This window comes from Ornithorhynchus anatinus, chromosome 4, assembly GCF_004115215.2.
Source record: "Ornithorhynchus anatinus isolate Pmale09 chromosome 4, mOrnAna1.pri.v4, whole genome shotgun sequence".
Lineage (NCBI taxonomy): Eukaryota > Metazoa > Chordata > Mammalia > Monotremata > Ornithorhynchidae > Ornithorhynchus > Ornithorhynchus anatinus.
The window spans coordinates 3,397,589-3,423,317 of NC_041731.1; the positions used below are offsets into that span (position 1 = coordinate 3,397,589).

Consider the following 25,729-nt stretch of genomic DNA (forward strand, 5'->3'; position numbering starts at 1 on the left):
ATCTGCTCGTTCTACTCTAATCTCTCGAGTGCTCACCCGGCCGCCCCGCAGGCGGTAAGCGCCCGCTAGATACGATCGATCGATTTGACTCAGTCGTCGCTAAGGGTGAAGAGGTTTCCCGGGCCGACGAGAGCCCCCCCCCCCCCCGGAATCGCCACAGGTGAAAACGCCCCCGAGGAAATCGCGCACGGTACCTGTCGATCAACTGCCACGCAAAGGAGAGGTCACCGACGATCTGCATCGTGATCAGTACCTCCTCCTTGATGTTGATCGTTCTGATCATCTGATGGAGGAACTTGCGGGTGTCTGCCAGAAACTGACACACTTGCAGATTCGATTCCAGCTGGTGAAACTCCTGAACCTGGATTAAGGAGAGATTCACGTGAGACATTACAAGCTAGTTTCATTTCTCCCCGAAAATCCCGTTTGCCCACGGCGCCCCACCGAGGAACAAGTCTCGGAAAAGCTGCGCCGGGGGGCCTTCCGCCGGTTACGGCCCGAGAGACGTCTTAAGGGATTTCAGGTCCGAGAAGGGATCGGGGGTCCGTGGTGGGTTCCGGGAGTGGGAATTCAGGAACGTACCGCCTCACGTTCTTATGCCTCTGGATAGACGATTGGAAGGGCGGAGGTCACGAGAGTCCCCCGGGCCTCCCGCTGCTCCCTGTGGCCCGGGAATACGGGGCCCAGGGGTATCTGCGTTCTTCCATCACTCGGCGACGGACAACTGAGGAGACCACCTCTGTGCTCGAGGCACGTAGCTAGGAACTGAACCGCGATCGCTCGCTACTAATCGACAGTGGACTTTCTCCAGCTAAGGACCCCCGAGCTGGGGTCTGTTCATCTCACATCCAGGAAGGTAAATTCTCTTCCTTTCTGAAGAATTACAGATTTGCGGAGCACAGAGTCGGGGGCCTGGCGGATAATCATCATCTTGACACGATAGTGATAACGACGATTATAGGTGATCATATATACACCATAACGTATACGATACAATTCGGTAATAATGACGACGGTATCTGTTGAGCGCCTATCATGTTTCCAACATCGTTTTAAGCGCCGGGTAAATACGGGCTAATCGGGTTGGACACGGTCCCTGTCCGAAACGGGGCGCATCGTTAGCTTTCTTTTACGATCCACCACCGAAGGGGAGGCTCGACATTACAAGCAGAAAAGCCAGAAGCCTTCGTCTGCAAAACGAGGAGGAATGCACAGCATTTTCTTCCTAATTTCAGAAGAATAATAATGACGACGATAATGATAGTGGTATTTGCTCGGTGGGTACTAAGTGCCCGGCACCGTACTGAACGCTGGGGTGGATACAGGCAAATCGGGTTGGACACGGTCCCTGTCCCAGGTGGGGCTCGTAGTCTCAATCCCCATTTTACAGATGAGGTGACTGGGGCACAGAGAAGTGAAGCGACCTGCCCGCGGTCACACGGCGGCCACGTGGCAGAGCTAAGATCAGAACCCACGCCCCTCTGCCTCCCAGGCCCGTGCTCCGTCCACTAGGCCGTGCCGGTCCCGCGTTACCTCTTCCAACGCCTGGATGAGCTGCACGGTTTTTCGGCCTGCGGCGGTGGAATCGTCGTAATTCAGGGACAGGATCTGCTTTGAGATTTCTCTGAACCACGCTTGCAGATTTTCTGTTAAAGGAACGGACGGGGGAGGGTACCGAGACCGTTCCGAATCGGTCGACCGAGGGAGGGGTCGAAAGATCAAAAGCCACCCATCGTCCCCGTATCTCCTTTAAGCCAATCATTTCAACCGCTGCTCCCCGCGCTCCCGATCACGGGGGGTGGGGACCCGGAGCAAAACGGACTCCTCTTCATCCCCACGTGGCGCGCACACTATATCCGACCCGATCCTCGCATCTACCTCGGCGTTCGGTTCGGTGCTGGGCACGTGGTAGCCGCTTAACGGGTACTATTTCTCGTCACCCTCCCCCTCCCACCCCCCCCCCTCCTCCCCGCCTTCTGGTGGGAGGAGCTGACGCGCAGTGAAATGATCGAGGGGAAATGGGACGGGAGGAGAGACGAGGGGAAGCAAAGCAGCTCTCCTCGGGCAGCCCCTCTCCCTTCCCTCCGGTTTCGCTTCGCCTTCCCGGCCTCTCCTCGGCGGCGGTTACCGTTTCTCTCCACCCTGGTCAGGGGCTTCACTCCCGAAAAGACGTCCGCCAGTTCCGTCGTCCTTTCGGAGCCTTCCGCCCTGTAGCGCTCCCACTTGGCCTGCTTCTCTGACAGCATCTGCCTGAACATCTGCGGAGAGGACGGGAGACGCGCGGCGGGATGACCGGGCCGGGCCGGACCCCAATCTGGCCCCCGGGGCCGACGGACGCGACCCGCGAGAGGTGAATCTCGCCGCCGCCGCTTCCCCGGCAGAGCGGGTTCAGGGAGGCCCTGCCCGAGACGGAGGGGTGGCGTGTGGAACCTCTCCAACTTCGGTGCTGGGTTCCGAGGAGAGGGGCAGCACGTGAGGAGGTAGAAGACTGAACAAAGAAGGCCAGCGCATCCTCTGAGGGACTGTCAGGGTGTGGCGGCCCCAGAGAGAGCGTACACGTGTTCATTCCGTCGTATTTATCGAGCGCTCACCGCGTGCAGAACACTAGACCGAGCACTCGGAGAGCACCATCGGGCGACAGGGAGAGGTGATCCCTACCCCGCAACGGGCTCACGGTCTAGAAGCCGGGGAGACCGACAAGAGAACAAGTAAGCGGGCATCGGAGGCATCGATATCAATGGAATTATAGGTCACGTCGTTAATAAAATCAACAGAACGATAAACGGGTACATGTATACACGAGTCCTGTGGAGCGGGGAGGGGGGGTGGAGCAGAGGGAAGGAGATGGGGCGACGCGGGGGGGTGGCGGAGGAAGAGGGGGGCTTAGTCCGGAAAGGCTTCCTGGAGGGGTTGAGCTTTCAGCGGGGCTCTGAAGGGGGGAAGAGAGCTAGTTTGAGTAGGAGAAAATAAGAGAAGAACACATCGAGCACCCTAGTCGCTTCTCACCTCTTTCAGGATGAATTCAAACTGGGCCGTGTCCAGCAGCAACTGGAAGAGGATCTTGGCGTCGTACTTCGAATCGGTCAGAATCTGGTCTTTTATCTGCCGCAGCCGTTTGTTGTTCGGGTCGCAGGCTGAAAACGGGAGGGGAAAATGATCAGCCGGCGGAGCGCCGACAAGTCCTCCCGAGCGTCTCGCGCTCCCTCACCTCTTCGATATTCACCCTACTTCACGGGGAGAGTATTCTAATAATAAAGACCTCCTCGAACGCCCCGCGGGGCCTGGTCTGTTCGCTTCACTGAAGGGGCAGTGGATTTCCGGAAGCTGATGAGATGAAGCTTAGGCGGCGTGGCTCAGTGGAAAGAGCCCGGGATTGGGAGTCAGAGGTCATGGGTTCCAATCCCCGCTCCGCCACCTGTCAGCTGGGTGACTCTGGGCAGGTCGCTTCACTCCTCTGGGCCTCAGTTCCCTCGTCTGCAAAATGGGGATGAGGACCGTGAGCCCCGCGTGGGACGACCCGATCGCCCCGTTATCTCCCCCGGCGCTCAGAACGGCGCTTTGCGCGCACAGTAAGCGCTTAACAAATCCCATCATCATCGTGAAGCCCCCGGCTTCTTTCCGTCATCGCTCGCTCGGTTGGCAACGGAACTTCGGAGGTTGGAACTCAGGAAATGAAATATTGAAACTCTAACCGCTCGGCCATTTATCTCGTTCCAACGGAGTCAAGGAAAGATAACCACGGAGGAGGACCGTTGCCTGGCTCCCGCCTCACAAGGCCCGCACCTCGACCTTCAGATAGAAAGCTGAAGCACAGTGGCGTCGGGATTTCCCTCGAGTCCCGGGCCGACTCGCCTGTCGCACCGGCCTTCCGGAGACCGAGAGTAATTCCCACTGAAAACAGTTCATCGCCATTAAGAAGACCTCACTAGAAATGTGCGCTTCTACCGCGAGCGGACAGGACTGGGTCGCAATTATAAGACCATCAAGCGTCCGTGGGTGACGGTCGGTGGAACAGGTGTCTTTTCATTCCACACAGAGGGGTGGGAGAAGAGGCAAAGTGGTTTCTCCCCGGCGTGCAGGGGCGTTCTACCCTTCTTTCCTCACGCCAAACGCACCACACGGGCAAAACGGGTAAAGCCTCTTCTGTCTCCAAGGCACACAACCACGCGTGCGATTCATCTTTTTCTTTCCGGTCCATTTTCGACTCGCACGGTCGTCTTCGACGCCGGCCGCCCGTGCGAAGGGGGCGCGGGCGTGGTCTGGAGAGAAATACGGATCGCCGTTCCTTTCGGCGAAAGGGAGCCGGCAGGCGGCCGACGCGAGCTCAAAAGAGGCCCCGGCTGCTGAAGGGCCGGCACGGTCGGGCTGGCGCAGCGGGGAGGAAGATGAGCCAGCGGGAACGGCGCACGTTTGCCGGGTCTCGGCAGAACCAGAGTCTGGTTCAACTCTCGGCGGAGGACGCCGAGATTTGAGACGAAAAGGTCGGAGGGGAAGTATCGCGAAATACGCCGAGACGACTGAAAAGGACCCGACGAATCCCCTCCCCAAAACGGGACTGCCAAAAGGGGACTGCAGAATCCCCGAGATGTAAATTAAAGGGGCGGTGAGACGTTTACGACAGAGCGAGCCCCCGAGGAGCCACCCGGATCCAGGAGCTGGCACCCGAGGCAGAAGCTCGGAAAACACACAGGGAAGCAGCCAGCTGGCCGACGTATTTAGCTTCAATAAGGTGAGACCCTCCTTTTCTGTTTATTAAGCCTCGGTCCCAGTGGTCAACCCTCGGATCTGGGTGGCTCTCCCGTGAGCCCTCTCTAGCTTCTACGTCTCACGACACCTTTCACGTACAGAAGGATAACAGTAGTGACGGCGTACATCGAGCGCCCACTACGCGCCCGGCGCTGGGGCAGATGCAAGGTCGCCGGGGTGTCCCACGCCGGGGGCTCCCGGTCATAATCTCCGTTTTCACAGACGAGGTCACGGAGGCGACGAGAAGCGACGAGAAGCGACTCGCCCCGAGTCCCGCGGCTGATAGGCGGCCGGGCCGGGACCGGAACCCGCGACCTCCGACTCCCGAGCCCGGGCTCCTCCCACCGAGCCGCGCCGACGGCCCGAGGGGCGGCCGACCCCGACGTTACCCGGCTCCGCCGTGTGAAGCATCAGCCAGCGGATGGCGACGTTGCCGTCCCGCAGGCAGTTGAGCAGTCTGGGGATATTATCCAGGACCAGCTCCTCCCGCAGGTATCCCTCTTTGAGAAACTGCCGCACTTGGGCGTGCACGCGGGCGCCGGCCGCCGCGGACCGGCTCGCCTGCGGAGACAGAGAAGGGGGCGGCGTCGGCACCCCGGTCCTCTCGCCCGTCGGCCGGAGGGGTCGGGGGCGGGCGGACGCCGAACCGCCCAGAGGGAGGGAGAGCCCGACGCCGCCCGCCCGCCCCCGCCCGCTCCACGGGGCCGGGCCCGGAGGGTGAAAAGCGAGAGGCGGGCCGTTACGGAGGTACCGTTGTCGCGGCGGCGCCCGCCGCGCGCTCGTTCGATGGCATTTACCGAGCGCTCACCGTGTGCCCGGCACCGTACCGTGCACTTGGAAAGCGTAACTCGGCAAGGGAGCGGGACGATCCTTACCGGGCGTCGACGTGTAACGCCCTCCCGGCCCGGCACCGCCCCCGCCGGCGGCCCGGCTCTCCGAAATCCACCAGCCGGCGCTCGGGGATGCCGGTCTCCCCCCAGGGGCCGCGTAGGCGGGCCGGGCCTACCCGGCCCGGGACGCGGTGCGACGTTTAGGCCGTTCCCCCGCCGACCCCGCGCAACGGACGGAGCCCGGGCGAGAACGCTCCGGTGTGCCGCGGTCGCTCGGGGATCACGCGACGACACCTCTCCTTCCAAATCCCCGCCGCGGATGAGAGCGCTGCTCCCGAAGAGCCAGGCGGAGGCCCGCCCCTCAAACGCTCCCCGGGAAGTCCACCGAGCTCGAATCCCGCCCGACACCGGGGCCGCGCTCCCCTCTGAACGCTGGCCGGTTCGCCGGGACGTACCTGCTCCCTGACGTTCGAGAGATCCAACGTGTTATTAAGAGCCGTTCTGGCGGCCCTGTAGGGTTCCCAGGCCTCTGCGAGGTTGACCGTGATCCCCATGTAAATACTGATGACCTAAGGCGGGAGGCGAAACGGTTTTTAAGAGGCACTCGCGCTGAAAGCCGCGCAGGCCTTCCATCCCGGGCCCGCGGACGGAGCCGGGAGAGGGGACGGGAGCGACGCCTCGGTTTCCGGGGAAACGGCCCGGAGGAGGGAGGCCTTCGTCTCACGTCCTCCTAGCTCCGGACCCCGAGCCTCGCTCCTGGCCCGGTGCTCTCCGGAGCGCCAGAAGATTAAGAAGAAAAGGCGAGCCCAGGTGAGCGGAGAAATGCAAATGGCCGTTTTCCGGGCCTCCCTCCCCGTTCCCCGGCTGAAACTCGCAACGGGCTGAAATGTTTAAAGAGTTCGGACGAACGTGAGGTTATCATTTATGGAAGACGTAACTCTAATTTATTCACTCTCTAGACCGCAAGCTCCTTGACGGCAGGGATCGTGCGGAGCGGCGTGGCTCCGTGGAAAGAGCCCGGGCTTCGGGGTCAGGGGCCGCGGGTCCGACTCCCGGCTCTGCCACCCGTCAGCCGGGTGGCCGCGGGCCAGTCGCTTCGCTTCTCCGGGCCTCGGTTACCTCACCTGTAAAACGGGGATTGACCGTGAGCCTCGCGTGGGACGACCCGATTCCCCCGTATCTCCCCCGGCGCTCAGAACGGTGGTCCGCACGTAGTAAGCGCTTGACAGACGCCGACGTTATTACTTAGACCGACGTCACTGTACTACGCTCTCAGAACAAGCGTTCAGCACAGCGCTCGGTAAATACCACCGACTGACTGCTTTCCAGAGTTACCGGAAAGGGGGCATCAGAACTCTTTCTCCCATCCCTTCTTTGGTTCTGTGGTCCGTCTCCCCGCTTCCGGACCGTGAGCCCGTCGTCGGCTAGGGCGGTCTCCATCCGTTGCCAGACTGTACTTTCCGAGCGCCTGCTACGGTGCTCCGTCCACGGTGAGCGCTCAGTAAATACGATCGGACGAGTGAATGGATACAGTCCCCCCACCGATGCAGTTCAATCGCAAATTCTTTGGCTCACGCCGCCGTCTGCTACCCGAGCTTCTCGTTCGCATGGGCGGTACTAGGGCCGGCACCGTATTATCACCCTTCGATTTTCCTCGAGCCCTTTGACGGCGGTTACGTCCTTCTGTCTTACGGTATTGGATAAGCGCCCACCGTGTGCCCCCCACCCTACCGAGCGCCGGGGGAGATACGAGGTGATCAGGTTGGATACGGTCCGTGTCCCACGCGGGGCCCACGGCCTTAATCTCCATTTTATAGGCGAGGTAACCGAGGCACAGAGAAGTGAAGCGACTTGCCCACGGTCGCTCAGCAGGTAAGCGGCGGAGCCGGGACCGGAATCCGGGTCCCTCTGACTCCCGGGTCCGAACTCCAGGCCCCAGGCCACGCCGCTTCTCGTCGTGTCCCCACGACATCTTGGGAGCTAAGGAAATGGAGTTTCTCGGAGACGGGTGCCCTTAATGGCGGCTCACTGCTGCAGAGGCTGCATCTTGTCTGTATGAAAGCTTCTGTAGTGCCCAGAGGAGTGCCCCGAGCACCGCGACCGCCTAATGTTTATCGACGATGACGGGGACAGACAAATTCTCCAAATCCACAACTGCCGGGAACGAAGAGGACCGCTTTTTAAACGACAAAGATACGAAAAAAGGTAAACGTTACCCCGGTGCACGGCAAAACCACACCGCGGGTGCCGTCTTACACCAAAAAATGAAATAACCTAAACGAAAACGACGCGCGGCACTCTGGTCTCCACGGGTCAGGTGCTCCAGATGCAAGATGTGAACAAGACAAACACGCTTCCGACCCACTTCTAACAACCGGGCCCTTTCGGCAGCGGAAACGTTCTACGTTTAAAAAGATCCGACCGCCGACGGTCGCCGTTTGAGAAAAGGGAAACGTTTCACTCTCGTCGGTCCCTCCCTTATTAGGTTATTCTTAAAATTCTCTCGAAGATCTTCCCCGACGGTTTCCTCGTCCCTTACTTATCACATCGTATTTTGAAAGTCAAGGTTTGATTGTACTTTTTTAGCATCGACGACACTGGCGTTCATTCAGCCCTCACTCCGCGTCCAAGCACCCTACCGGGTTCGGACCCGATCCCGGGCCCGCGTGGGGCAACCGGCCCATCCAGCAACGCTACCCGCGGAGCGCTCACCGTGTGCGGAGCGCTGCCGCTCGGCTCCCGGGAGAGCGCGGCACACCGGGGTTGGCGGCGACGTCCCCCGCCCGCCAGGAGCTTGCAGTCCAGGGGGAGCCGAGTTCCCCACCCGGGACGCGGCCGACGAGGGGAACTCACCCAGTTATCCGGAAAGTATCTGTCCACAATCTCTCTCATTTTTGCCTGATGGGTGTGCAGAACGGATGGTTCAAAATAGAGAATCACATATAACATGGCAGCCTGATTGGCCAGAGCGGTGCTACGATGTTCCGGAAGAGGGTACGCGGAAACCTACGGTGAACGGCGGGGAGCCCCGGAGGGAACATTCAGAACACGTTCGAGGTTTCGCACCCCTCCCGGCACGCTCCGGGGCCGATCCCGACCGAACGCCCCCCCGCCCCCGGCCCCGGCCCCGCCGCCCCCGATCTTTCTGAGCAAAGGTTGGGCTGGGGCCCAGGAGAGTGGAGGAAGAGGCCAAAACAGGTCTCTAACCGAGCAAAAACGTGGAAATCGCCAGTCGGTCCGTCGACCGTATTTACTGAGCGCCGCCTGCGTGCAGAGCACTGTACGAAGCGCTTGGGAGAGCACGCTATAACGGGCAACGGGCACGTTTCCCGGCCCCGAACGAGCGCAGAGTTGCGCCGTGGCGCGGCGGATAGAGCCCGGGCCTGGGCGACGGGGTCACGGGTCCCGATCCCGGCTCCGCCGCTTGTCTGCCGCGTGACTCCGGGCGAGTCACTTCACTTCTCTGGGCCTCGGCTCCTCATCCGTCAAATGGGGATGAAGACCGGGAGCCCCACGTGGGACGACCCGATGGCTTTGTTTCTAGACAAGCAGCGCGGCTCAGCGGAAAGAGCACGGGCTTTGGAGTCGGAGGACATGGGTTCGAATCCCGGCTCGGCCACCCGTCAGCTCTGTGACTTTGGGCAGGTCACTTAACTTCTCGGACCCTCGGCTACCTCCTCCGTAAAATCAAGATTAAGACCCTGAGCCCCACGTGGGACAACCCGATCCCCCCCGTGTCTACCCCGGAGCTTGGGACAGTGCTCGGCACGTAGTAAGCGCTTAACAAACACCAACATCGTTATCCCGGCTCTGCCGCTTGTCGGCTGTGTGACCGTGGGCGAGTCACTTCACTTCTCTGCGCCTCAGTTCCCTCACCTGTAAAATGGGGATCGAGACCGTGAGCCCCACGTGGGACGACCCGATTCCCCCGTGTCTACCCCGGCGCTTAGAACGGTGCTCGGCACATAGTAAGCGCTTAACAAATACCAACGTTATTATTATCATTATTATTATTAACCCCAGCTCCGCCGCTTGTCGGCCGCGCGACTCTGGGCGAGTCACTTCACGTCTCTGGGCCTCGGTCGCCTCATCTGTAAAATGGGGATCGCGACCGTGAGCCCCGTGTGGGACAACCTGATTCCCTTGCATCTTCTCCAGCGCTCAGAACGGCGCTTTGCACATAGTAAGCGCGTAACAGATACCATTACCGTCCCCCCCCCAGCGCTTAGGGCAGCGCTCGGCACACGGTAAGCGTCCGACAAACGTCGTCATCGTTCCGGCCTGGGGGGCGGGGGGGGGGGGGGGGCGGCTCCAAAAAACCCCATCTGCGGGCCGGGCCCGCGGCCGGTCCTCGCCTGGTTGTAGATGTCGTCGGATCGCAACCTCCCGATGACCATGCCGACGAAGGTTTCGCTGACGGGCACCCTGCGGAAGTAATTCTCGGGGTAGCCCGGCGGCCTCTTGGCTCCCGGCTGGCCGGAGTAGCCCGTGCTCCGCAGCAGCTTGCAGATATCGTCCATGTTCGAGTCGGCCGAGGATCGAGCCGCGCTGGAGGAGGGTGAGAAACGAAACCGTGGGGCCGGGGAGATCCCGCCAGGAGAAGCCCGCGGCTTCGGGTCGACCCTACGGAGATCCTCTCTTTTCAACTGACCGACCCATCGAGGGCATCCACCGAGCCCCTACCGTGCGCAGACGTACCCGGCGACGCCTCTCCCGCCTCGGGGCTCCCCGGCTGCTCGAGGACGCAACGGACGGCCCCGGGGCCCGGCAGTTGAAATCTCCCCCGAAAGCCCCCGTCGCGTCCGACCGAACGCTGCGCGGCTCTGGGTCGCGTTGCAGTTCGGGAGGGCGCCGGCAACCCGTCCCCGGACTCGGGGCAAGGAGAGGGGTCTCCCGCCCCCCTCCTCCCGGTGGCGGCTTCAGCCGGTCGTGTTTCCGCTCGAACGTCCGCAGTCTGCTAACTCCGCGGGACTCCCCCAAACGCCTCGCACGGTGCTCCGCGCACGGTCGGCGCTCGGTGCCGCCGTCCGGTCGACCGACGGATCGATCGGCATCGCTACTCCCAGGCCACGGTTCCGGGAAGAATCCCGGCGGCTTGGCTCTCTGGCTTCTCCTTCGACACGCCCCGGGCTACTCCTCCCGTCGGGTCACCGGCCCGGAGCTCTTCGGAAACGCGACGGCCGGGCGGCCCGGGGCCGGGACGCGGCCGGATAGGAAAGGCTCCCTCCTACTCTTCGGAGTCAACATCAGGACGCCCCCCCCGGCTTTAGACTAAGCTCGATGCGGGGCGGGGAACGTGGCTGCCAGCGCTGCAGTACTGGACTCTCCCAAGCGCCCGGTACGGCGCTCGGCCCACGGTAAACCCTCAAGAAATACCTCTCGTCGGCCGACTGACCGTCCGGCGTAAACCCCGGAGGGGTCGGGGGACGGCTCACCGAATACTGACCCCGCGAGAACGAAAACCACCTTAAACGCTTACATTTGGAAGGGGCACTGGATCTCACAGGCCACCCGGAGCCGACCTCGCTCCTCTCCTTCCCCAGGAGTGGCTCTCTACTTTAGATTCAGGAGTCACGAACGGGGAGGCGGCCTTAATTCTTGCAAAAATACCGATCCCCCGTATCGTCCCCCTGTAGCTGCCGAGGCGCTCCGAAGGACGTGACGCGGCCTGGCGGAAAGGGCACGGGCCCGGGGGCTCGAGGACCCGGATCCTAATCCGGGCCCTGTCACCCGTCTGCTGTGAGACCGAGGGCAAACCGCTGAACTTCTCTGGGCCTCGGTCTCCCCATCTGCAGAACGAGGATTAGATCCTACCCCCTCCAGACCGTGAGTCCCGCGGGAGACAAGGACGGTGTCTAACCCGAGTGTCTCCTATCTACCCCGGCGCTCGGTAGGGTGCGGGGCACACGGCGTCAGCTCGACGAGTACCGTTATCGTTAGGAACGTATTCCCTGATGCTTTTTACCGGCGGAAACCCTTCGCGGCGATCCCGGACGCGAGGATACCTGTATCTGTAGTAGGAAACTAGCATCCTCTCTCTGACTTCTCCTTCGATTTTCTGGTCGATCACCATCAGCATGACTCCGTACAAGTACAGCGCTTCACACTGCCGAGAGAGAAGAGGACCGGTCAGACTCCCGTCCTCTAGTCATCCTCTCCGCATCTCCTCTAGGGGTGAATCTGATGCCGTGAGAGGGAGCTTCCCCATCCTGCTCCGGAATCAGACCGTGAGCCCGTCAGACGGCAGGGACCGTCTCTGTCCGTTGCCGACCTGTTCGTCCCGAGCGCTTAGTACGGTGCTCTGCACGTAGCGAGCGCTCAACAGATACTGTTGAATGAAATACTGTTGACTGACTCCTTCTGATCTTCGACACTGGTGCAGTGCTCCCCGGGTGTCCGGCGCTGCGGTCAGCTCTGGGGATTCGTTCATTCGTTCAACAGTATTTATTGAGCGCTTACCGCGTGCACAGCACCGTACCGAGCGCTCGGAACGGACAAACGGGCAACAGATGGAGACGGCCCCCGCCCTCCGATGGGCTTACGGTCTAATCGGGGGGAGACGGGCGGACGAGAACGACGGCGATGAACAGAGTCGAGGGGAAGAACGTCTCGTAAGAACAATGGACAATTCGGGTAGGGTCTTGAAGTTGGCGAGACGGAGAACCGGGCCACGGAGGGAGAAGAGGAGGAGAGCCGCGGCGCGTTACCGCCCGAGGGACGGTTCCCTCTTGGGCTTCCCCCCGCCGCCGCGGGACCGGCCCCGGTCACGACCGTCCCGGGGCCCTAACGGTCAGGAAGCGAGGTTTCCGGCTGCCTGCGCCCTCCGGTCGGCTGGATCCCTCCCCTCCCCTGCCACGGCGGGAGGCTGAGGGAGAGGGAAGGGGGAGGAGGACGCACGCCTCGGATCCCAAGTCCCCGACGGAGGAGCCCCGGATCACGCGGCCGACTGCCCGAAACCCCCGCCGTCACCGCGTCTTGATGAGGAGCGGGGTCCTCAAGCGCTCGCCTCAACACCGAGACCCAGTCAGGCGTGCGCCCGGCGGCAGCCCCGCGAACCGAAACGGACGCTGACCGGCCCGCCGACGGGAAATCCAGCCGGCTACACCAACGTGGGATGGGGAGCCGGCTTTTTCCCAACGATCCCTCCCAAAACTATTTTAAGCATTTCACCGCGTTTAGCAAAACACCATCCAAACCGCTAAACAGGCGAAGAAGGAAGACGCTTCTGTGGATGGAGGTGAGCCTTCCCACGACCCCCACAAACCCCGGCCTCCCTCTCTCCGGGGTCCCTCTCTCTCCTGACCTGACACACGCCAGGGAGACCCCCCCGACCCGTCCGGGGGACATCCCGAGCCCCGGGATGTGGGGGGGGGGGGGGCATGCGCCCCATCTCTGATCTGCCTCATCGTCAGGGGAAGGTGGGGGGGGGGGGGGGCGGGTCCCCACACCCTATACGCTCCAAGGCACGCTCCCGCCCCGCTAGGCTTCCCGTACAACCGGGACTGCCCTCCACCTCAACACGATGCGGGGGGATCTGGGGTCTTCTTTCGCGCTCTTCCGTCTCGTGTGCACTGAGGGGGCCTTCCTTTTCCCCGCCCACTAACGGGGGCTTTTCCTTCTCGCGCGCCCCATCCCCCAACCTGCTCTAGGGTAGAAGGGGGTTTTCGAATCTCCTAAGCGTTCACAGTCACTTCCTCCTCCTCCTCTGTTCCCCATACGCCCCTAGGGGCTTCCTTTTCGGGGCGCCGACACCTTCCTTCCGGGCTCGAGCACTCTGGGACTTTCTCTGCCTCACAGTCATCCCCTTTGGCCTGCTTCATTCATTCATTCATTCATTCGGAAGGATTTACCGAGCGCTTACTACGTGCAGAGCGCTGCACTAAGCGCTTGGAATGGACGATTCGGCAACCAGACAGACAATCCCTGCCCATCGACGGGCTTACGGTCCGATCGGAGGAGGCCGGGCTCCCTCCCGACTCCCAGGCAGGTGTCGGTCACCTCGACCTCACCCTCGGGATAAGAGGAAAACGCCGGTACGGGCTTTTAGCAGGTAACGGGAGGGAGAGGGGAATACGGTCTACGTGTCCGATCGCCAGCGTGGCCAACCGACGGGGTTCGGCGTCCCCGTCGCGCTTCGGTGATCTGAGCTGTCTGACCACTTACTAGAAGCTGCTTTCCATCTTCATTGAGAAGTACAGTTTCCAGTGTTTGCTGAATATAAACTCCTTCGTTAAGATCATCCAGATACCTGCAGAAGAAGAAGAGGAGACTTTACTTCCAGGACGAAGGAATTGCGCTTTCCTTCTCAAAAGACGTCTGCGTGGTTCGCCGACCGGAGATGCCGGATTTTCCTTCTCGAGCACGGGGACGGTCGCCGGGGGGGAGGTTTCGGGGAGATGAGGACCGAGACGGGATAGTCTTCCCGGAGCGGTCAGGACGCAAGCTCCCATCTTGGGTCTTTTCAGACCTGTTGGAAACGCCCAGGTTCTCTTCCCAGACGGTCACCTATGGGGTTACGGTCCCAGAGACTAAGGGGCAGAGATCCGATGGTCTTCCCCTTTAAGCTTCTCCTCCCTTCAGACTACCCTGCATACAACCGCCTGAATCTTTTTCTTTTTAAATCGTATTTATGAAGCTCTCCCCACGTGCCAAGCACCCTACCAAGCGTCGGGGGTAGAGACAAGCTAATCAGGTTGGACACGGTTCAGAGTTCACAGGTGGAGTTCCAGAGACTTGACGGTCGTCCCCTTTAAGCTTCCCCCTCCTTCAGTCTATCCTGCATACGACTGCTTGAATCTTCTTTTTTTTTTTTTAATGGTATTTATTAAGCTCTCACCATGTGCCCGAGCACTCTACTAAGCGGTAGATACAAGCTAATCGGGTTGGACACGGTTCACATCCCGCCCCATATCGGAGACTGACAGAGGACGAGAGAGAGACTGGTTCAAAGAAGTTCGGCGGGAGATGTTTTTCGGTAACAGCTTTTTACCGCTCATCGTTATCCACACGGAGGCCTTACTACGTACACAACATCGCCGCACGAGAATTTACGCGTAAATTCAAACCCGGAAGCAGAACGGGCTTACTGTCACTTCCATCAAGAAGGGATATAGGGTCGATGTACTAAGCAAGGAAGAGAAAAAGAATCTAGGAAACAGGAGATTCGACAATAATGATAATAATAATAATAATCACGCAACAGTAATAACAATAACGATATCCGCGTTAAGCGCTTACTACGGGCCGGGCCCTGTCGTAAGTGCGGGAGTAGGTCCGAGTCAATCAGGGTGACAGAGCCCCTGTCCCATATGGGAATCGGGCTAAGGAGGAGGGACAGCAAGGAGGGAATCCCCATTTCACAAATGAGGAAACCGACGTCCAGGGGAGGTCGGCGACTCGTCCGAGGTCACACGGCCGACAGATGCAGAGCAGGGACGAGAACCCATGACCTCTGACTCCCAAGCCCCGGCTCTTTCCACTACGCCACGTCGCTCTGCTCTAAGGAGGGATAAGCCGCCCGCGAAAAATCAATTTCGTTTTGCCTCGTCCCCCCCGTCGGAACGAAGTTCCAGCTGGGCTTCCGGATTACCTGTTCAAATCCACAATGTATTTATGCACGCTCTGAAAAGCTAAATAAAATCTCGTCACTATTTCTATGTTGTTTTCACGAAACTCTTCATCTAGATCCAACAGCTCTGGCTTCGCTTCCAGTCTGCTCTCACACATCTCTGGCCCCTGAGAAGGAAAGACGAAGGGGTGTAAAAACAGAATTTTAAAAAGCACTCCTCGGCACTCGGAGGAGCCTAAGACAACCACGGACCCCCGGTCTCAGGGCACGGAAGACGCGTCGGCCACCTCGCGTACCTTCTAGAGGAGAAGTGGATTTGCGCCGCACGAGACTCCGCGTGAATCGAAAAAAGTGAGGCGGAAGTATGGGACCCGAATACTTTCGTCGGTAGAGACTACAAAACCTCAGTCCCCGGGTGAATCTCGGACTCTAAATGAGCTCGTTTAGCTGCCTCTACGCCCGCGCGGCAGTGCGGACGGCCGAAACGAACAGCTCGGGGGCAAACACGAATCTGCCGACTTGAAAGATTGAGTCGGGCCGCCTTCGCCGATCGGATTAATTTAACGACCGCCCAGCCCCCGTTTGGCTCCGCGCGGCCGGGACAGAGTAAGGGGCTTTCCCAAATTCCCAGTGGTTCCCTCCTCGTCGTAACTCGCCAACCCGCGAGATAAAACGTCACCGAGATTCACGGTCTCGTTCGGACCCCGTTCCACCGCTCTCTTTCTCGGGCCACTAGATTCACTCCTCTCGTCAGATCACCGAATCTCTAGGGAACGGGACCCTAACGCCGCCTCTCCGGAAAAAGGACGCTCTACCGGGGTGTGTGTGGGGGGGGGGGGGGGCATTTACCTTAAAGTAACTGAAATCAAATATGATGTCTCCATATTTCTGCTGATCGGCTTTGTCTCTGAGCCGGAACACGCCGGGAATAAATTCAGACAGCCTCAGGAGCTCGGCGATGATGGCGTTGCCGCAAGAGACGATCCGCAACACGGCCTGGCCGCAGAGATTGTTCTCGGCGAGGAAATCCAGCATCGTGAGGAGAAGCCGACGAGGCTTCAGCCGGCGGGAGGAAACGCGCCCGCCCCTTCCCCGGATGCAATCTTCACCTCATCCCGCTCAGGGCAGGGTTCTCGGGAAGCGACCGCTCCGTTAAAGAATCTGTATCGGAAAGGACACGTCGTCGGGCGGCGCGGTGAACGAAAGAACATTTTCTTTCGCTATCGTCCCTAAAATAACTGTCTTCACTAACCGGGGCCACATCGGGGGGTGGACGCCGTGTCCCGTTACCCTAGTACTTGCTCAGGAGATACCTCACGGGTGGTCCCGGCCCCCCCCCCGAGCGCTTAGCACGATGCCCCGCAGACAGCGGGGGGGGGGGGCTCCGTAAATACGACGGAACGAATCCGAATGCGAATACGCTGCTGCCTCTGAGGCCTCGGAGGCCCCTGCGTTATTCGGCCTGATGTCATTCGTTCATTCGACAGTATTTATCGAGCACTTACTACGTGCAGAACGCCGTACGAGGCGCTCGGAACGGACGAACCGGCAACAGAAAGAGAAAGTCCCCGCCCACGGACGGGCTTACGGTCTCATCGGGGGAGACGGACCAAAAAAACTGCAATAAATCCGAACCTCTCATCCACCGGCCCGTGAACCCCTGGGGGAGGCGGCGTGGCTTCGCGGAAGGCGCCCCGGCTTGGGAGGCGGAGGACGTCGGTTCTAATCCTCGTCATGATGATAATAACGATAACAACGATAACGAGGATGGTGTCTGCTAAGACCTTACTATGTGCCAAACGCTCTTCTAAGGGCTTGGGAGGCAGGGGATGTGGGTTCTAGTGATAACGGCGATGGTATTTAAGCGCTTACTACGTGTCCAGCACCGTTCTAAGCGCTGGGGGAGTCACCAGGTCAAGAGTCTGCCCCCCGTGGGGCTCACGGTCTTCATCCCCATTTTCCAGATGAGGGAACTGAGGCAGAGGGAAGTGAGGTCACCCGGCTGTTAAGCGGCAGGGTCGGGATTAGAACCCACACCCTCCGACTCCCAAGCCACGCTGCCTCTCGTCCCGGCTCCACCTTCGCTTCCCCGTGCCTCAGTTCCCTCGTCTGTAAAACGGGGACGAAGACCGGCGGATCGAGCCCGGAGCCGAGAGTCAGAAGGTCGCGGGGTCCGATCCCGACTCCGCCACTCGTCTGCGGTGCGACTTCGGGCAAGTCACTTCACTGGGCCTCAGTTACCTCACCCGAGAAACGGGGACCGAGACTACGAGCCCCTGGGGGACGAGGACCGCGTCCAACCCGACCCGCCGCGCCCACCCTAGCGCTCAGTACAGCCCCTGGCACGTAGTTAAGCGCTTAACAAATATCATCGTTATTATGTGGGACAAGCCCATGACCCTGCACCTCTCCCAGCGCTTAGAACGGCGCCTAGCACACAGCAAGCGCTTAAACCAATACCGCCATCATCATTCTCCTCCCAGCGGTCAGAATGGTGCTCGGCGCAGAGTAGGCGTTTAACCAACACCACCGTTATCGTCACCCCGGCGTTTAGAACAGCGCGCGGCACACAGTAAGCACTCGAGCACCATCGTCATCATCATCCCGGCGCTTCGAACGGCGCTCGGCCCACAGCGAGCGCTTAACAAATACCGCCGTTATTACTGTCACCCCAGCGGTTAGAACAGGGCGTGGCCCATAGCGAGCGCCTAACAAATACCACCGTTATTATCGTCATCATCCCGGCGCTTGGAACGGCGCTCGGCCCATAGCGGGCGCTTAACCAATACCGTCGTTATTACCGCCCCAGCGCCCAGAGCGGGGCTTGGCTCATAGAAAGCACTCGACACAGACCGTCCTTATCATCGTCACTCTCACCCCGGCGCTTAGAACTTAGAGAGAAGCAGCGTGGCTCGGTGGAAAGAGCACGGGCTTTGGAGTCAGAAGTCATGAGTTCGAATCCCGGCTCGGCCACCTGTCAGCCGTGTGACTGTGGGCGAGTCACGTCACTTCTCCGGGCCTCAGTTCCCTCATCTGGAAAATGGGGATGAAGACCGTGGGCCCCACGTGGGACGACCCGATTCCCCCGCGTCTACCCCAGCGCTCGGAACGGCGCTCGGCACACAGTAAGCGCTTAACAAACACCAACATCCTCGTTATCATCATCAGAACGGTGCTCGGCCCACAGCGAGCGCTTAAACAGTGCTATCGTTATCACTGTCCCAGCGCTCGGAACAGGGCTTGGCTCATAGAAAGCGCTTGACACAGACCGTCGTCGTCGTCGTCGTCGCCGTCGTCACCGCCCCAGCGCTCGGCACATAGCAAGCGCTTAACCAGCAGCCTCAGCGTCGTCATCATCCCAGCGTTTAGAACGGCGCTTGGCCCGCAGGCAGCAGACGACAAGACCGTCATCATCATTCTCACCCCGGCGCTTCGAACAGCGCCCGGGCCCATAGCGAGCGCCTCGCCAATACCGTCGTCATCCTCTCACCCCGGCGCTCGGAACGGGGTTGGACCCACAGGAAGGACTCGGCAAATTCCATCATCGTCGTCACTATTCTAATCCCAGCGTTCGGACCGGGGCTTGGCCCGTAGGACGCGCTTAACCGACACCCTCGTCGCGACTCTCGTCCCCGCGTTTAGGACGGGGCTCGGCACACGGAAAGCAGATGACGATACCACCGTCAGTGTCCACTCTTACCCCAGCGTTCGGGACAGGGCTCGGCCCTTAGGGAGCGCTTAACCGATACCCTCACGGCCACTGCTATTGTTCCGGCGTTCGGAACGGGGCTTGGCCCCCGGTGAGCGCTTGACCCATACCCTCGTCGTTATCACTCTCCCCCCGGCGTTAGCCGATACCCTCGTCATGACTCTCATCCCAGCGTCCAGACCGGGGCTTGGCCCATAGTGAGCGCCGAGCCGAGACCCTCATCATCATCACTCTCACCCCAGCGTTTAGACCGGGGCTTGGCCCATAGTGAGCGCCGAGCCGAGACCCTCATCATGACTCTCATCCCAGCGTTTAGACCGGGGCTTGGCCCATAGTGAGCGCCGAGCCGAGACCCTCATCATCATCACTCTCATCCCAGCGTTTAGAACAGAGCTTGGCCCATAGTGAGCGCTGAGCCGAGCCCCTCATGATCATGACTCTTACCCCAGCGTTTAGAACAGGGCTTGGCCCATTGGAGGCGCTTAGCCGATAACCTCATCACGACTCATCCCAGCGTTTAGAACAGAGCTTGGCCCACAGGAAGCGCCGAACCGAGCCCCTCATCATTATGATTCTTATCCCAGCGTTTAGAACAGGGCTTGGCCCATTGGAGGCGCTTAGCCGATAACCTCATCACGACTCATCCCAGCGTTTAGAACAGAGCTTGGCCCATAGTGAGCGCCGAGCCGAGCCCCTCGTCATTAGGATTCTTAACCCAGCGTTTAGAACAGGGCTTGGCCCACAGGAAGCAGACGCCGACACCCTCATCATCGTCACCCCAGCGCTTAGAACGGGGCTTGGCCCATCACCCTTCTTCTTACCCCAGCGTTTAGGACAGCGGTCGGCCCCTAGCAAGGGCTGGAGAGCTGGCCCGCTGGGGGTCGGGGGTCGGGGGTCGGGGACGGGGCTCCCCGCGGCGGCCTTACCGTCGCCTCCCGCCTGTCACGTGACGGGGGTGGGGTGGGGGCGTTTGGGCGCGGGGCCGAGCGGAGCGGCGTCCAATGGCGGGGCTCCCCGCGTGTCACGTGACGGGGGTGGGCCGGGGCGCGATTGGGGGCGGAGCCGAACGGAGCGGCGTCCAATGACGGGACGCCCCCGGTGTCACGTGACGGGGGTGGGGGGGGACGGGGCCGAGCGGGGCGGCGTCCAATGACGGGGCGCCCCCGGTCGTCACGTGACGGGGATGGGAGGGGGGGCGCGAGTGGGACGGGGCCGAGCGGAGCGGCGTCCAATGACGGGGCGCCCCCGGTGTCACGTGACGGGGGTGGGGGGGGACGGGGCCGAGCGGGGCGGCGTCCAATGACGGGGCGCCCCCGGTCGTCACGTGACGGGGATGGGAGGGGGGGCGCGAGTGGGACGGGGCCGAGCGGAGCGGCGTCCAATGACGGGGCGCCCCCGGTGTCACGTGACGGGGGTGGGGGGGGACGGGGCCGAGCGGGGCGGCGTCCAATGACGGGGCGCCCCCGGCCGTCACGTGACGGGGGCGGGGGCCGGCGGCGCCGGGTGATGACGCCATCGGGGGGGCGCCGGGCGCGCTGGTCGACATAGGGACCCGCAGGGGGTCGGGCCCAGGTGAGCCGAGCCGGGGACCCCCGACCTCAGGTAAGGGGGGGAGGGGAAGGGGGGAGGGGAAACGCAGCGGCAGCGGCAGGAATGATGGCATTACTATGTGCAAAACCCTGGTCTGAGCGCCGGGGAGAGGAGAACGACGATGATGGCACCGGTTAAGCGCTTACTATGTGCAAAACACTGGTCTGAGCGCCGGGGAGAGGAGAACGACGATGATGATGGCAGTTTCTACTCAGTACCCAGCTGTGTGTATTTGTGTGCACGCACGTGCGGGCCATCAGCCCCCACTAGATTGTAAATTTGTTCATTCAGTCATATTTAGAGAAGCATATTTAGAGTCATATTAGAGAAGCAGCGTGGCTCAGTGGAAAGAGCACGGGCTTTGGAGTCAGGGCTCATGAGTTCGAATCCCGGCTCTGCCGCTCGTCGGCTGTGTGACCGTGGGCGAGTCACTTCACTTCTCTGGGCCTCGGTTCCCTCATCTGTAAAATGGGGATTAAGACCGTGAGCCCCACGTGGGACGACCCGGTTCCCCTGTGTCCGCCCCAGCGCGTAGAACAGCGCTCGGCACATAGTAAGCGCTTAACAAATGCCACCGCCGCTATCACTGTTATTGTTACGACCCGATGAGCCCGTATCTCCCCCGGCGCTTGGAACGGCGCTCTGCACATAGTGAGCGCTCAACGAATGCCACCATTCTTATTATCGTCCTCTCCGATTTGAGGGCTGCAAAAAACGTGGGCGTTTTCTGACCTTGGTTGTCGAATAAGGTCTCTCTCGTACTGGAGAGCGATGGTTTGGGAATCTAAAAAGCGTAGGGAACGTTCCTCCTTGAGCGCCTCCCGCCCAGGGGTTCACTCCCGTCGTTCGTTCGATAGTGTCTGTCGAGCGCTTACTAGGCGCACAGCACTGTACGTTCCTGCCGTAGCATTTCTAATAAAAAATTATAGCCATTTCATCGCTAGATGGCAAGCGCCGCACAGAGCCGAAGGCAAGAAAAAGCCAAATGATGATCCGGAGCCTCCGGCCCCCGTTCCGAAGACGGACCGCTACGTTGGGGGGCTCGACGCCGGCGGATGTTTAGGCCGGGTAGAGAAACTAGCGCTTTACCTCTAAGACCTGGTTTCCGTCGCCTCTCGCTTCCCAGGTCAAGGTTTGGAGATGTCGGGCCACTCGGGCTCGGCCCCTCCGTTCTCCTTCGGCTACTTGGAGTCCGCCATCTCCTCCCTGAAAAACTGCCAGTCCTGCATTAACGCCGGAACGGACGTCGCCGCGAACGTGGCGTTCAGTCTCGTGGAAACGCGGAGTAAGCGACGGCACTCGCGTCGACGGGACGATGCCTCTTCTGTGGGCCGACTGTAGCTTTGGGGCAGAGTATATCTGATTTGAGAGGGTTATTTTTCTCTTAGGATTGAGTGAGAAGTGGGTGTAAGTCGCACAGGTCTCCACGCCGAGAAGCTGCCTGACCTAGTGGAGCGAGCACGGGCCCGGGAGTCGGAAGGACCCGGGTTCTCTGCCGCTGGCCCGCGGTGTGACCTTGGGCGGCTCGTTCGGGGGTATTTATTGAGCGCCTGCTCTGTGCAGGGCACTGTACTAAGCGCTTGGGACGGACAGTTCGGCCACAGATAGGGACACTCCCTGCCCTATGACGGGCTCACGGTCTGAGCGCGGCTCAGCGGAAGGGGCCCGGGCTTGGGAGTCGGGGGTCACGGGTGGGAATCCCGGCCCGGCCGCTTGTCGGCTGGGTGGCCGTGGGCGAGTCACTTCGTTCGTTCGTGCAGGAGTATTTATTGAGCGCTTACTGTGCGCAGAGCACTGGACTGAGCGCTTGGAACGTACAAATCGGTAACAGACAGAGACGGTCCCTGCCCCTTGACGGGCTTACGGTCTAATTCTCTGTGCCTCGGTTACCTCCTCTGTAAGACGGGGACGAAGACCGTGAGCCTCACGTGGGACCGCCCGACGACCCCGGATCTCCCCCGGCGCTTAGAACGGTGCTCTGCGCGTAGTAAGGGCTTAACGGATCCCGACACCATTATTATTATTACTTCCCTGGGCCTCCGTTACCTCATCTATAGAACGGGGCTCGAGACCGTGAGCCCCACGTGGGGCTCAGTATTGTCCCCGCCACGTAGTAAGCACTTAAAGGATGCCCTTCGCTTTACCGCGTCTCCCCCGTTCGGCCCGTCACCGGGCAGGGGTGGTCTCCAGCTGTTGCCGAACTGTACGTGCCGAGCGCTCGGTACGGTGCTCTGCACGTAGTGGGCGCTCAGTGAGCGCCACTGCATGAACGAAATGCCGTTCAAAAAAATAGTTGCATCACTTCAGCTTCTGTTTTTATGACTCCCGCCTACATCCTGAAGGAAAAACCTTGGGGCGATTAGCCTTTCACTGGGCTATTTGCAAAAGACAGACGGTCGAAATGGCTCCCCAGCATCCCAGCCGTCGGGCAGCGCGGGCGCGCGCGCGCGGAGCGACGACGGGGCTCAACTCAGAGCGTCGGACGCCTGTGTCAGTCAGAACCTTAGCGGTAACTGAACTGCCTCCGAGGCGAGGACTCTCGAGTGGAGCGAAAAGATGACGCGCTCACGAGATTCCAGCAAAGGTTGACCCCGGGAGCCGGTTACCTCGGGGAATTCCCAAGTGTTTTCCACGTGGGGGGAGGAGTGATCCTCAGCTCTCTGAGATGACAGTCGTGCGGTCGACGGAAGTGGAGATGACGTCTCTGTCTCCGCCCAAGTGGACTTAGAGAAGGCCAAAGAATGGGAATCGAAACGAAGAGTCAGAGGGCCGGGGGTCGGGTTTAGCAGGTTGAGATTTCCCAAGCCCCTAATGCGATTCTGCCGTGGTTTGTCGTAGGTGGCACTTGGGTTCGATGCCCCCCGTCCAGGCTAGCGGTTAAATCGGAGAAGCATCTGGAAAGATGTCCCGGGCCGTGGTCCCCGTAGCCCCGGTCCCGGTCCCGGGCTGGCCTGCGCTGTCGTGTTTATCTGATGAAGACGATAACAGCAGTAACGACGTTGGTATCCGTTAAGCGCTTACTACGCGCAGAGCACCGTTCCAGGCGCCGGGGGAGATACGGGGTCGTCGGGTCGTCCCACGGGAGGCCCCCGGCCTCAGTCCCCGTTTTACGGACGAGGTAACCGAGGCCCAGAGAAGCGAAGCGACTTGCCCGCGGTCACACGGCTGCCGGGTGGCGGAGCGGGGATTCGGACCCCGTGGCCCCCGACTCTCCGGCCCGGGCTCTTCCCACCGAGCCACGCCGCTTGGGTATTAAGCCTCCCCCTGTGCTTGAAACGGGGCCCAGGGGCCCGTCTCTTCCCCCGCCAGTCCTCCCCACCGCGCCGCGAGGAGAATCCGGGACGAGAGGAGAGAAGACTCTAGGAGTGGGAACCGGGAGATCTGGGTCCTTCGTCCCGCCGCCTGTCTGCCGTGACACCTCGGAGCGGTCACTTAACTGCTCGGTGCCTCGGCGGCTTCGTCTGTAAAATGGGGATGAGATCCCAGTCACCTGTCCCTCTCAGACTCCGGGCGCCGTGGGGGAGGGGGACTGTCGATCCCGGGTTCGTTGATTCCCGGGCTCCTCGCGGCGCGGCCCGCTGGAAGGAGCCCGGGCTTGGGAGTCGGAGGTCACGGGTTCGAATCCCGGCTCCGCCCCTTGTCGGCCGTGTCACCGCGGGCGGGTCGCTTCTCGGCGCCTCGGTTCCCTGGTCTGTAAAAGGGGGATTAAGGCCCCGAGCCTCACGTGGGACGACCCGATGACCCCCGTATCTCCCCGAGCGCTTAGAACGGCGCTCGGCACAGGGTGAGCGCTTAACGGGTACCGTTATCGTTACGCCGGCGCTCGGCCCCCGGGTGATCTACTCGCCTTCACCCCAGCGCTTGGCGTAGCGCTTGTGACCGAGAGGGTTCGCGTTCCGCTGGAGAGCTAAACGAAGACGCCTGTAAGCGAATCGGAGTCGATCGGACGTGTCGAAGATGGCCAGAGATGACCAGAGGCATTTTGGGTTCATTTAACCGGCGTTACGGGATGTTGGCCGGAACTTTGGAGAATCTCATTTTTCTTCGGGGGGGGGGGGGCGGAGGCGAACATTAAATTGAGCCCCTTTACGGTCGTCCGTCCGTTCAGCCGAGCGTATCGAGCGCTTGCTCCGCCCGGAGCGCCGTACTAGGCGCTTGGAAAGTACGGTTGGGCAACGGAGAGAATCCCTGCCCAGCAACGGGCTCACGGTCCAGAAGGGGGAATCAGTAATGTCGATCCCGCCGGTAACCTCTCTGGCGTGGATTTGCTCCGCCACTTTTCAGTGTTCGGGTCCGCCTTCCTTTTCTCCTAAGCCCGCGTTTGAGGTGAGAAGGGATCGCGCGGGGCGGGGGGGGGGGGGGCGTCCGGCGGACGGCCCCGGGGTAAGCTTTGAAGTTCCCCCCCCGGGAGCGGCGGAGCGGGAGCCAGGACCGCAGGGAGCGCCTCTGTCTGACGGGATCCCCAACGCTCGCGATGAGCTGGGAGCCGACTCCCTCGGTAAACACGATCGTCGTAACGATAATGGGATCTGTTAAGCGCTCACCGTGTCATAATAATAACGCCCGTCTTTGTCAGGCGCCTACCGTACGCCGTCCGAAGTGCCGGGGTAGATGCGGCGGCGGCGGCGGGTCGTCCCGCCCGAGGCTCGCGGTCTCGATCCCCGTCTCACAGACGTGGGTAACGAGGCACCGGGAGGTCAGGTGACTCGCCCGAGGTCGCGCAGCTGACGGGTGCCGGGCAGCGTACTGAGCGCCGGGGCGGAGGTCAGCGAATCGGGGCGGGCGCGGCCCCCGGCCCACGTGGGGCCCGCGCGGCCTCGGTCCCCGTTTAGGGAGGCGGCGGGGCTCGGCGGAAAGAGCCCGGGCTCTCTCCGCTCCGCTTCCGACCTCCGGGGAGCCGGGAGGCCGTCACGTAGCAGACGTGACTCCGCTGCGTCTGGGGGCGGCCGTTGTCACCGCAGAAAATGCTTTCTCCGGGCCACCGCGATGCGAGGAGACCTTCAGGGGACCCCGGCGTTCACGGGCCCGTTGCCCGCTCCGGGGCCGGGCCCGGGGACCGGACGCCCCGCTCGTCCTAAGAGACGGCGGGACGCGGACCCGGAGGTCGGGGGGGCCCGGGTTCGAATGCCGGCCCCATGGCTCGGTGGCCGTGGCCCCCGGGGCAAGTCGCTGGACCTCTCGGTGCCTCGGCGACCTCGGCCGTAGAGCGGGGGGCCGTGCGCGCCGAGGGCGGTGTCCGACCTAGGGGCTTGGGGGTCGGAGGGCGTGGGTCCCGCCCCCGGCGCC

General features: G+C 61.4%; 2 protein-coding genes across 6 annotated transcripts in view; one reads left to right on the forward strand and one right to left on the reverse strand.

Annotated features, from left to right (window-relative positions):
• WASHC5 (WASH complex subunit 5) overlaps positions 1-19,812 on the reverse strand; it is a 39,051-nt gene extending 19,239 nt beyond the window's left edge. For 3 of the 4 annotated variants that reach the window (XR_005659904.1, XM_029062103.1, XM_029062105.2), the window contains exons 1-13: positions 19,675-19,759; positions 15,994-16,305; positions 15,166-15,311; positions 13,740-13,824; positions 11,582-11,682; positions 9,932-10,124; positions 8,430-8,582; positions 6,032-6,145; positions 5,136-5,307; positions 3,007-3,134; positions 2,129-2,258; positions 1,534-1,646; positions 195-361 (exon numbers count right to left, since the gene is read on the reverse strand). Coding sequence is in view for 3 of the 4 variants with exons in the window: in XM_029062103.1 (XP_028917936.1) it covers positions 195-361; positions 1,534-1,646; positions 2,129-2,258; positions 3,007-3,134; positions 5,136-5,307; positions 6,032-6,145; positions 8,430-8,582; positions 9,932-10,124; positions 11,582-11,682; positions 13,740-13,824; positions 15,166-15,311; positions 15,994-16,179 (1,688 nt within the window). In the remaining variant the exon portion in view is untranslated. Of the gene's footprint in view, positions 1-194; positions 362-1,533; positions 1,647-2,128; positions 2,259-3,006; positions 3,135-5,135; positions 5,308-6,031; positions 6,146-8,429; positions 8,583-9,931; positions 10,125-11,581; positions 11,683-13,739; positions 13,825-15,165; positions 15,312-15,993; positions 16,306-19,674; positions 19,760-19,779 lie in introns of those variants that run through there. The other variant, XM_029062104.2, reaches the window with a different exon arrangement.
• A 532-nt stretch (positions 19,813-20,344) lies between these two features.
• The window catches only part of NSMCE2 (NSE2 (MMS21) homolog, SMC5-SMC6 complex SUMO ligase), a 154,037-nt gene continuing 148,652 nt past the window's right edge, over positions 20,345-25,729 (forward strand). The window contains exons 1-2 of one of the 2 annotated variants that reach the window (XM_007661131.3): positions 20,345-20,455; positions 21,570-21,728. In XM_007661131.3, the coding sequence (XP_007659321.1) occupies positions 21,584-21,728 (145 nt within the window). In that variant the 5' untranslated portion in view covers positions 20,345-20,455; positions 21,570-21,583. The remainder of the gene's footprint in view (positions 20,456-21,569; positions 21,729-25,729) is intronic. The other variant, XM_007661137.3, reaches the window with a different exon arrangement.